Source organism: Dendroctonus ponderosae, unplaced genomic scaffold, assembly GCF_020466585.1.
Source record: "Dendroctonus ponderosae isolate FM_Combo_2020 unplaced genomic scaffold, Dpon_F_20191213v2 Dpon_F_20191213_7, whole genome shotgun sequence".
Taxonomy (NCBI): domain Eukaryota; kingdom Metazoa; phylum Arthropoda; class Insecta; order Coleoptera; family Curculionidae; genus Dendroctonus; species Dendroctonus ponderosae.
Genome location: NW_026018916.1, coordinates 4,676,941 through 4,688,185, shown reverse-complemented (window position 1 = coordinate 4,688,185; position 11,245 = coordinate 4,676,941). Strand labels below are relative to the sequence as shown.

Here is an 11,245-nt window from a genome sequence, read left to right as displayed (position 1 = left end):
AGCGTTCTTGCTCATTTTGCTTCCGAGAAACATGCAAAACGGGACGGAGAACATGAAATTTTGCAATAATCTTGCGCGACCCTTGCACAAAACGACGATAATTTTTCTAATTTCATAGATAACAGAAGACTGTATTTTTCTACATACCCCCCCCCCTGACTTTAAAGCTGGATCCGCCCCTGATGTCGTTCTAAAATAGCAGAAGTTTTTCAAGAGAAGGGAGCTACAAACAGTAGAATTGCAACTGTAAATAAAAAGACGTAAAACCTCATTTTAATTTAGCTAGAAAGTGGCATGTTTCTGACTTAGAGTTTAGAAAATTAAACAAATGACACAGAAAACCGATTTCTTAGAAAAACATGTTTTAGCTGCCGGTGGACGCAATCAATCAAGCAAAAATATAGAATTAATCTTTTTTACTTAGACAATAAACCTTTTCTTTCAAAACTCAAGTTAAAAAAACATTTATTTTACTTCCAAAAATGGCTTATAAAAAAACTAAATACCTGGTGAAGAAATACGCGGCCAGAATACACAGCCACACTTCATTCTCCAAAACGGTCAAAAACTTGAACAGTGATGTCGGCGTTTCAGGCATTTTCATCAAAATTGTAATTCCCACCAAATCATAGTACGGCACGGTAAAATCAATCACGTTCTCTCTTTCAGCCATCACCGACAAGGATCCCAATCCGATGTCCGCCCTTTTCTCTATCAAATCCTATTTAAAAAATCACAAAAAACAATCACCTCTGAAGCTGACCATCAGTGTCGCAAGCAAAACGTCTATGCAAAATTTCACTTCCAATAAAAAAAACACTGCAAAATCTACTCACCTTTATAATACCATTCCACTTGCCATTTTCATCCATATTTCCAAACATACCGTCGGCCACGGCGTCGATTTCATAGTCAAAGTGCAGAATTTTGGCGATTTCGTCTATCAAATCGATGCAGTAGCCCTTAAAACCTTTGGGCGCGGTATCGTCTCTATATATAAAGGGCTTTTGCTGGGAAAAATATTACAGTTTCAATGAAGACTCTTAGTATTAAGCCATCTGATTTTAAGACACCCAGTATACTTGAACTTACCACCACAGTTACAACCTTGTAAACGACATCAGCAGTATAGTTTTTCATATCTTTGGGGGTGAGTAGGGTCATGTTGTTATTGAACCCTCCATGCCACGTCCCTAATGGAAGAGACTTGTCGGACGCCCCTGACCGCACGTACACCGCTGATAATGCCATGGAAAACTCCATGAAGCTCATTCCATTGGATTCAATCGCGAATGGGCCATAAGTTGGTGGTTCAGAGGACTCCTGAAAAACACTCAAGAAGACATGGAAGACACGTGAAGATATATACAGGGTGATTGAAAATTGACGTGGTTAAAACTGGCTGCATATTGATGTTTTGAGTCAAAATTTCCGCTTAAATCAAGCGGAAATTCGAACTTGAAATAATTGGGTAAAGCATGGGAACTGAAGTGGAAACATGGGATAAACGAAAAAACGCTGACAGCAAATTCTGGTCTGCGTGGCAAGCCGATTATCAAAAAATATTTGCACCTCAAAAAATCCGGACGGAAGAATCCTGGAGGTTCAAAAAAGCTACAAAAACAACAAAAAGAGAACGAACAAATTGTGGGAAATGCCCAGGCTTCGCCCTTCACATAAGGCCCATCAGTCAAAGTTATCTTCCGTTGGTTTCGGCATAAGGCAACCTATTTTTACGTAATATTAATGAGAATCGCCCAGAATATAACACTAACTTTCTGCAAATAGGAGCGTAGATTGAGATTAAAACGCTTGGGGCTGTACTTGGGTTCGTAATCGTCGCAAGTGACGTAGTTGGTGACGTTGTTCTTCTTCCAGGAGCCATCCAGTAACATTTCCCTGCAAGGTTTTTAGGTGAATGATCGCACAGTTTGAACGAGTTAATGGGCAAAAGTACTTCACAGCCAAGAACCCTTTCAGAGCCACATCAAAGTAAAAAGCGGCCTCGATTTCAGGAGTGACGCTGGATAGTTGGTAGGTGGTCTGTATATTCCGAAGCCGATCCTGATACAGATTGTTAACAATCGGCTTGGCGAAGATGATTGTTGCGTTCTTGATGGAAGCTTTCAAATCATCCGGATCCTAAAATCAATCGAGCAACTAGCAAAAGGCTGTAAAAGAGCGATTATGAGTGGCACCTTGGTCAGGACATGCCAGGCAAACATTCGGTTAAAGAGGCTCTTTTTCTCGGCAGCCTCCAGCACATTCTTGATCGTCTGCAAGCTGCCCAATACAAAAAAGTTCTTCAAATCCAGCTTCACCAAACTCTCCAGATGATCAGGGATTTTGTTCACGTCTTCATTGATTTCGTCGATTAAATGACGAGTAGCCACGTTCTGCAGCAGGGCCTTGTACTTATGGTCCATAACTGGACTCATTATTCGTTTTGTTAAAAGTACCAAAAATTAATTTATTAGGACTCGTACCAAAAGAATCATCGAACAGAATAGCGGCATTTGTGATGTTCTGGTTGAGCACCAAAGTGCGCACCATTTCCGGAATAATGTCACCAGGAGGTGAGATTTGGACCAAGTATTCTTCTTCGTTGGGCTGCAAGTTACGCCACTGTCTTAAATCCCCCTGCTGGCCATAGGAAGCGCTTACTAAAATTATTTAAGTTTTCTTAGACTCTTAAGACTTGATGCAGAGGATGTTTGGTATTTTTTTTGCATGTGAAAGASAATATTTATTAGGTTGATTCTTGCAAGCCATCTTGAATTTCCAATTTTATATGTATGTTTTCCTTTTTTATGTGCCATTTTCGATGTACAGGTTATTTTGCTTATCTCTGTAGRATACCCATTTCAAACGCACTRTAAAATTGTTATAATAAATAAATATTTTRAAACAGGGTATTTCTTCATAATTTGTCGCCCTTCTAGATCATTTACTTAACAAAATTGTTARAAGTTATAAATACAAAAAATTTTCATTATTACTCCAGTTCTTTACAAGACAYAAATRTCCAAATTTGAAATATSAAATAGTCATTTTTTTAATGAAACACCCTGTAYATTTTTAGACAAATTGATTTTCAGCTTAATTTGATCTGTTGCCGTTTATAATTTWAAAAAAGTAATRTAAAGAAAACGGCCAACGCAAATCTGGATTATATACACGGTTGTCCTCAACTAATGTGASAAAAATCCCTAACAAAAAAYTGCATGTTAGAGCGGAAAACAATAMTAAAATAATAAAATTKGCTCCATCTTGTGTATAGAAACATTTTTCTTTAACAAATTYGTCCCGGATGAACGGTTGAACTGAAAAGAAACTGTAGGGCAATTGAAGTTATAYAGGRGTTGGTTTTAAACAGGATTTTTCTGTAATTAGAACAGTCCCCAAAACGAGAATCATACCGGACTGAAAACAGAAATACTTCCTTTTGAAARGACGCTGGTTTCGAAAAAATCCTTCTTCAGGTTCCGTTCGGACRATTTTTTGAAAATTTCCTCTTGCACAATGAACAAGCAACGTGAAAACATTCCGTTGTWTTTTCGAAAATAGAGCAGACAGAGCAATCACAGCTACTGGACTGGAAAAGGCACAGTTTCTTTTATAAAYGGTGAGTTTMGAAAAAAAWTATCTTCAGAAACMATTTGAAGATWTTTTGAAAATTTGCTCKTGSACGTTGAACTGGTSAAKAAWWWCATKTTTTTTAAACTAGAACATACAGGGAAACGAGTCAATCAATCACCGAACTGAAAAGAGGATAGTTCCGTTTTATGTGCGCGAGATTCGAAAAACTCCCTCGTCAAGCCCAGTTAAGTAAWTTTTTTGAAAATTTGCTATTGCGCAATGAACAGGCAAATGACTATCTCAACTTWTGTTTCTATTTGTCTTTCATTTTTTTTTATTTYACTGTCAGATTTTCAAAATTTGRATAACAATGAACAACTTAATTAAGAAAAAGAAAAAATTGATTAAGAGCCGCAGCAACTTTATCATTTTTTCCCATCAAAACACCTTGTACATACARAAGCAAACACTCAAATTTCAAATGTTCCCTAATTTCCCTGCTCCTTAATGCACTTTTAACATGCAGGATGCATGTTAAAAAATCCAAACCTGTAGGTATTCCTAGCGCTGCTGTAAAAGACTTAACAGTTTCGGATGCAAGTCCAGCTCTGGTAGCATCCAAGACCAAATGAGGAGGATTATTATCGTCCAGCATTTGTTGATACGCTGCGCACACTTGAAAGAATCTTATGCAAAAGATGGCTGAATAGAACAAATCGACTTACACGAATCCAAAACATTTTGGGAATCGGTTTTGTTGCCAACCACACGCCTCAAATCCACGCTAAGGCCTAACTTCGATGTTTTCTTGATGTAGTTCAAAGCTACAGTTACAGCTTTGTCTGCTACAAAGTTCCCTTCTTCGTTGGCAAAAACTGCAAAGAAGAAATGAAGGAGGGACGAATAGGAGAAGCAATAAGTATAAGTAAAATACTTACTGACGTTGATATTTTGAGTAGTTTGCCCACAAATATCAGCCACATTTAAGAGAAAAATGCTGAAAAAACCCCCAGCAACAATGTTATTGTTCTTCATTTTTCCGGTGCGCTCTTATAGTTAAAAGCGTCGCTGTATCGGAAAATCCTCATTTGAACAAGGTGGCAGGAAAACTGTGAGTTTTCGCATCAGCCACTTTCCACTAGGAAATTCTGGTTTTTCTTCATGTCTCAAACGGACAGTTGATTTGATCCCCGAAAAAAATGGGCAATAGTTGCAGGAACGGGGACAAATAATGCTTAATAATAGTCGTTCTTAAATGGCCAAGTTATTAATAGTTTTACATTGCGATGCGAAAATAGTCCAATTAAACGTTGCTAGGATTTCCTCATTGAACACACACATATGTTGGACATGGATTAATAATTTATTGTATTGGCATGAAAATAACAAGCATTATTATACAGGGCTTCGATCAATCGTCCCATCGGATAATCGTTCCCAACTTTTTATGTTTCTTCATMGACCTCAATAGCCCAAAACCGGCTCTGRGGGAGCCTGAGATTAACAAACTTTGGCGTTTCTGAGAAACAGTGATAAGTAAAATTAAGCACGACTGGCTTGCATCTTCGAAGATTGTTTGCTCCGCGCAGCTCCATTCTGAAAACGCTTGCCACTCGTGTTCGCGAAACGTCAGGAAAAAAATATTTGTTTGCAGGTGCYCTGAGATTCGCACATCTCCAGATCTAAACCTACTTTTATCAGAAACTTTCCACTCCAAAGAGCAAAATCTGGCCTATCATCTTTACTATGAACATTTTAGTAGCGTTTGTCTATTGATTTACCTTTCAAGGTTTTACTTAATCCAATTTCCTGCTTTATTTGTCCATGTTCACATGAAAAAGCTCTCCAGAGTCTAGCTAGTTAATCAATTGAACAAAGCGTTTGATTTCACAGACTAAAGTTCAGTGATCAAAACATGGTTCAGGTAATTCTTTGCTATTTTTTCGATTAAATAAAATGTAGAGGATGGGCTAAATGATCGCGGGTGTTTGTTCGTTGGAACCCCAGCCCAATAAACAAAAACGAACATATTTTGTAAAGATGAAGGTCTGTTTTCTTCAACTTTTTTGTCGCAGGTCAGTTGTTTTATGCTAAAAACGTGACTACTGAACCGGATTTTGGCGTTTTTCAGCACATCAGCACAGAAGGTTGCAATTGCCAGTTGCGCTTATAAATCATCTTAATTACGACCAGTTTGAACGGTTTATTTTTCTGGAAAAAACTGTTGCTGAAACAAGGTTTTTGGTGTCGATTTTTGCTAAGTTTTGCTTCTAAACCCAAAGTCCTCCAACCATTCCAAGATTCGGCCTTTGTTCTTCAATATATATATGATAATTTGCTTGTCCCACCATCAATTCCTTCATTTCCATGTTCAACTCGTATGGTGTATTCGGATTGTCCACATTGATAGTACATTGTCGATTAAGTCCGGTGATAAACGTGCAGATAAATTTTGGGCGGTTTGTTCGCAATTTTTTGCGAATTTCTTTCATACATTTTTGCCTGAAAACGCAGTGTTTGTGCTTGTAGGCTTGTTCGAAGTTCGAAAATACAGGAGCTGTAAGGTTTTTAGAAGATTTTTTCTTTTTTTGTTAAATACTTATGTTACGTTCAAATTCAGCCTCGCCTGTGTTAAGGAATTTGTTTTAAAAATGTGCCCTCTGTTTATGCAATTCCATGATTCAATTGCATACATTTTGGCGAACTAAAGGATCTAAAGCCCGAATCTCTTGAAAATTGTACGGATTGAGAAGTTGTTGCTTCAAAGCCTCGTGAGGTTGTTTAATTATTTTCTTGAGCAGCAATCAATCGCCCACTAAAGTGCGAGTTTCAACCCAATTTAATTCAAGAGCTTCAACTGCTTCTGTTCGTCCTCATATTTCACTGTCCACATACAAGAGTTTTACCTTGAAAGATTGAAATTTTTTCAGTTTCATGTAGAGTCAGACACTGAATATTTTCCGCTTCATTTTCCGACACCCTATATTTTAAACCTTTTAAGCAAAAATTTATTGATTTAGAGTTGATTGATTGCTAATCAGGTAATTGGTATGATGAGTTATCCTAATTGGTTCACATGAGAATTGTATTTCGGTCTATCTGAACTTGATGAGCAAATTAAATCAAATTTCGAGGAGGCTGTAAATACTAAAACCTCGTTTGAAATTGAAGAAAAATTGCATTATTTTTCAAGTGACGAGCTCTTGAAAATTAATTAAGAACCACGTCGGTTTCGATTTTTCAGAAAATGGTGAATCGCATGACACAGCGAATTTTTGAATGCTTGAAATTTAACAATAATCTTCAGATTCAAACCGGTTGATTTAGATATACTTATGTAAATTAAACGCAGAATGATAAAACATTGTCAAGTGCGAAATAAATGCCCTTGTCGAGTCATTGCTTGACGAAAAGTGTGATTTAGATRAATTTTCAATGAAGCAGAATTTTTCCGAAGAATCAACCAGATTTGCCGAAACAAGCACATTTTCTAGAAAATCAGGTTTTATTTGYWTTACCAACAGCATTGAAGTTTAACATCATTTTATATTCGTTTTCATTGAAATTTGTTAATAACAATTTTCGTGTTGGTTGAATGGTTYTATTTTWATGKGTTTAATGGTTGWTTTTTTCATGTTTTGGAGAGCAAATTCTGCTAAAACGCAATATTTATTTAAAAARAGCACCTAGTTCTTCTTTCYTTMTTWWTTTTCTTATTATACAAATKCTGTAGGATTTGTCACAAWKCWKTYASATTCAACAAAAATCAGTTMTTTTCAAGAGCACAGATATTTTGCATRAAATAATCGCTTTTTTCCCATAAAAACAACCCACATTTTAAGAAAAATATAATGTATAGWAAAACAAAAATTTTAAKTTTGATRAAATTTGATTCCCATTTGWCACCCAACGCAAATTTTYAAAAATCCATCAAAACCCATTTCTTCTATRCATTTGCTCATTAATGTAAGTCCTTAAGTTGCTTGATCATTCCTCCACAGGTCAAGTCGTCTCACCTTKCCTGCTCGGCTAATTTCACTCAATGCACAATTGAATCAATTCAATTACATTAATTTACTTCATTTGCCAAGCAAATAATCAGCAGTACGACGGTTTAAGATGCAGAGTTAAGTCATCGAAAACCCCTTTTTCAGATTGCCGAAATGTTCCCGAAACAGTGCTTCAGAAAATGTGCACTTTTCTGCGGAATCACCATCAGTTTTATCGTTCTGGGCATCCTAATCATTACCTTCCGGGCTGCGATTTACAAGTGCATCATCAGCAAAATCTTCGTTCTGCAAGCCGATTCTTACACTTTTGATATGTGGAAAACGAACCCATTGCCCATGACTCTGAAGCTCTTTCTGTTCAACTGGACGAATCCTGGTGAAGTGTTGAACAGGTAAAACATCTGGAAACAGTTGCTGATTAATCAACCAAACGCCTTGCAGTTCAGTCAAGCCCCATTTCCAGCAAATGGGGCCCTACACATTTGACGAAACCAAAGAGAAAGTGAACATTACCTGGAACGACAATAACACAGTGTCTTTCTACCACCTGAAGCGATGGTGGTTCAACCAGAGCAAAAGCAATGGGAGTCTTAACGATGCCATCACTTCCATCAACCCAACCAGCCTGGTAATTGCTCAAGCATCCTGATAGCAATTAGCTGATTTTTATTTTAGTCTAGCTCTTATGGGGCGCGCAACTGGAGCTATTTCCTTAAAAATGGTCTCAGTATCTTTCTGAGCTCTATCGCGCCCTCATTGCATGTCACTCACACAGCTGGACAAGTTCTTTTTGAGGGTGAAACCTACTAGATGATTGATTGAAGATTGTATTAACACTGGCCTGTTGCAGGATACGAAGATTCTTTGATGAATATGGCCAATCGCATGCCAACGTTCATTGTGGGTTCCAGTTTGCCCAACTTTGATAAATTTGGCTGGTTTTATACGGTGAGCAATCACATCTTCGATTGATTCTTCAAAACTTCCCAACGTATTTAAGTCTTCATTTCATTATCAGCTTCTAATCTAGCTATTGGTTTAGTGAGCAGGATAAGTAAGGAAGTGACTAATTTTCAGAGAAACAACTCGGAAACCTACGAAGGACATTTCAACATGGACGTGGGACTCACTGGCCAACTTGGGAAACTTTACTCATGGAAGTTCATGCAACATACGCCCTACTTTCGGGATAAATGCGGCGATGTTTCTGGATCGGCTGGAGAGTTTTTCCCGGCCAATTTGAATAAGGAGTCGCTGGTTAACTTCTTTTCACCCGATCTGTGCCGCTACATGCAGTTGGAGTATGAAAAAGAGGTGGATGTTAATGGAGTTTTGGGGTACAAATATGTGGCTGGTGATCGACTGTTAGATAACGGTATTGATTGATGAGATAGAGATGAGGTGTAAAGCCTGCTAAAAGCCCAATTTTTCTTCTGTACCACGGAAAGCGAGTCTACTGAAAAATTTGCTTTTTAGGGACAAAAGTGCCAGACAACAAGTGTTTCTGTAACGATGACTGTATGCCTTACGGGGTTCTGGATGTGTCAGCCTGCCGCTACGGAACCCCAGCTTTTGTTTCCCTGCCCCATTTCTTCAAAGCCGATCCTTATTACGGAAGCATAATCGATGGAATGGCTCCTAGTGAAGATCTGCATGACTTTTACATGATTTTTGAGCCAGTAAGTGCCAACGAACACATGGAGAGTACAGGGAAAAACGTGCAAAAATGTAGTAACTGCAATTCAAACTTGGTCTGTCTATCAAACAAAAAAAGTCTGCAAGATGCAAATTAAAAGATCGGGATCTGGGGGTTTTCCCTGCTTGGTAGAACCGACAGGATTGTCATAAAAAGAGTGTACTATTTTCTCACAATTTTTTTAAAATTCTAGCTGCATTTTTTCCTTACTTTTTCAGAAAACCGGCATGCCCTTAAAGGTAGCAGCTAGAATTCAGGTAAATCTCCTGCTTCAGCCTGTTGACGGTATTCGGTAAGCCACATACTTCCCATAATATTCGAAGCGGTCAATCTCAGGCTTCCTGCAGGTTGTTCCAGAACGTCCCCAAAGTGTACATTCCAGTGCTCTGGTTCGAACAGATTGTGACCATTCCAAGCGAGTTTACCATCTTTGTTTCCCTATTGAAGAACTTTGAATCGATCTGTATTGCTGCAGGAATTGTTTGCATCCTTTGCGCCGTTGTTCTGGAGGCGTTTTGCTGCAGCCGAGCATGCAACAAACCGATTCTGAGCAGGGAACATGCTCTAAAGGAAATCGTTCCTTTAACGGAAAAGACAGGCTTTGAGGCCTGATTGTGATTTGAAAATGTGTTACTTTGTTAAGTATTTTGTCATTTTTTGAGTGTATTTTGTACTATTTAATAAAGAATTGCTTTAAGCTTGAAAATCTCCAAACTCAAATGGTTTTGGAAATAAATGAAACTCCAGCAGTTCCTGAATCAAGTGACTGTATTTTTTTCTTGGAAAGGAATTTCTTCGTAGAATTTTTCCGTGATTTTCTTAATGCTGCCCTCTGTCGACGAGCAGACTTTGAGCATCGAACACACGGTTCCAACAATGACCACAATGCCCAAAGCCATGAAGCTAATGGATGCGTAAGTGAGGAACTCTGGAAAGCGCTGAATCAGCCGCAAATTGGCCGCCAGGTCGTCCTTCAGCTCGATGTGCTGGGCGAAGTAAAACATCGGGATGAAAACTTTGGGAACGTCCTGATACAACCTAGAAAAAAATTGAGGAGTTTTTACCAAAACCTTTTATCTCAGGGATTAACTTACGCAAATCCACGTATGGGCTCCAGCAGCATATTCAGCTGCATGTTGGCGCCAATGTCCATGATAATTCCAGATTTCTGGAACAAAAAACCACCTTTACAACCGGGCAAAAACCCAGTGAAACCAAACCTTACCGGTTCAATTACAATGTAAAACTCGTGCTTTTTCCTATCAGGTTGCATGCCGTCGATCAGCTCTCGATAGTACGGATCGGCGGCAAAAAAATGTGGAAGCGACACGTAGGATGGGGAGTTTTGCCTGCACTTGGACACATCCAGAACCCCGGATGGAACGCAGGTTTCTCGGCAAAAGCAGCGGTTTTTTGGATACAAATCACCTACAATTCCGGGCAGTTACAACTTGAATATCTACTGCAAAAGTGGTTCAGTACCATTGTCGAAAATATGGTCGCCAGAAAACCGATATCCTTGAACTCCTTTGATGGTTTCTTCGCCAACAAACTGCAGCTCGGCATATTTGCACAGCTCAGACGAGTAGAAGAGGAGCGTAGTTTTGTTCACATTCAACGGGTAAAACTCAGTGGCGGATCCTTTGATTTCGTTACAAGGGGGCGTGTAGAAGTCCGTGTAATTCTTGTAGTTCCAAGTCAATTGTTTGCCGAACTTCTCGTCGGTTTTGGTGTACATGTTGTACACTGCCGGATCTATGGTATCGTTTTTCTATTAAAAGGGGATTATTAATTTTTCAATTTAAGTGCATGGAAAACAAGCCTTGAAGGCAATCATTTGGATATTTAATGAAATTTGAGGCTGGGAAATTGAAGAAATAATCAAAAAAATGCATTTATTTTGATTTAGGAGTCCAGGGAAGAAACGTGCAGATCAGTATTTTGGAGAAATTGAGTGCCC

At 38.5% G+C, this 11,245-nt stretch overlaps 3 protein-coding genes across 9 annotated transcripts in view; 1 reads left to right on the top strand and 2 right to left on the bottom strand.

The window, feature by feature from the left end:
- The window catches only part of LOC109539695 (ionotropic receptor 25a), an 8,790-nt gene extending 3,402 nt beyond the window's left edge, over nt 1-5,388 (bottom strand). Inside the window, exons 1-10 of the mRNA XM_019907615.2 lie at nt 4,518-5,388; nt 4,305-4,454; nt 4,129-4,254; nt 2,487-2,663; nt 2,199-2,428; nt 1,958-2,142; nt 1,776-1,899; nt 1,093-1,323; nt 837-1,010; nt 507-721 (exon numbers count right to left, since the gene is read on the bottom strand). Coding sequence (XP_019763174.1) covers nt 507-721; nt 837-1,010; nt 1,093-1,323; nt 1,776-1,899; nt 1,958-2,142; nt 2,199-2,428; nt 2,487-2,663; nt 4,129-4,254; nt 4,305-4,454; nt 4,518-4,614 — 1,709 coding nt within the window. The 5' untranslated portion in view covers nt 4,615-5,388. The remainder of the gene's footprint in view (nt 1-506; nt 722-836; nt 1,011-1,092; nt 1,324-1,775; nt 1,900-1,957; nt 2,143-2,198; nt 2,429-2,486; nt 2,664-4,128; nt 4,255-4,304; nt 4,455-4,517) is intronic.
- Nucleotides 1-10,005, top strand: part of LOC109539696 (protein croquemort) — a 15,360-nt gene extending 5,355 nt beyond the window's left edge. The window contains exons 1-9 of one of the 4 annotated variants that reach the window (XM_019907617.2): nt 5,432-5,503; nt 7,734-7,981; nt 8,031-8,217; nt 8,265-8,385; nt 8,440-8,537; nt 8,667-8,964; nt 9,066-9,268; nt 9,504-9,577; nt 9,633-10,005. In XM_019907617.2, the coding sequence (XP_019763176.2) occupies nt 5,495-5,503; nt 7,734-7,981; nt 8,031-8,217; nt 8,265-8,385; nt 8,440-8,537; nt 8,667-8,964; nt 9,066-9,268; nt 9,504-9,577; nt 9,633-9,897 (1,503 nt within the window). In that variant the 5' untranslated portion in view covers nt 5,432-5,494 and the 3' untranslated portion in view covers nt 9,898-10,005. Of the gene's footprint in view, nt 1-5,431; nt 5,504-5,978; nt 6,139-7,733; nt 7,982-8,030; nt 8,218-8,264; nt 8,386-8,439; nt 8,538-8,666; nt 8,965-9,065; nt 9,269-9,503; nt 9,578-9,621 lie in introns of those variants that run through there. The other 3 variants (XM_048668564.1, XM_019907618.2, XM_048668563.1) reach the window with 3 other exon arrangements.
- Nucleotides 10,006-10,035: 30 nt separating this feature from the next.
- LOC109539697 (protein peste) overlaps nt 10,036-11,245 on the bottom strand; it is a 4,987-nt gene continuing 3,777 nt past the window's right edge. For all 4 annotated transcript variants that reach the window (XM_019907619.2, XM_048668565.1, XM_019907620.2 and 1 more), the window contains 4 exons: nt 10,768-11,056; nt 10,511-10,713; nt 10,380-10,453; nt 10,036-10,323 (listed from right to left, as the gene is read on the bottom strand). In XM_019907619.2, coding sequence (XP_019763178.2) covers nt 10,044-10,323; nt 10,380-10,453; nt 10,511-10,713; nt 10,768-11,056 — 846 coding nt within the window. In that variant the 3' untranslated portion in view covers nt 10,036-10,043. The remainder of the gene's footprint in view (nt 10,324-10,379; nt 10,454-10,510; nt 10,714-10,767; nt 11,057-11,245) is intronic.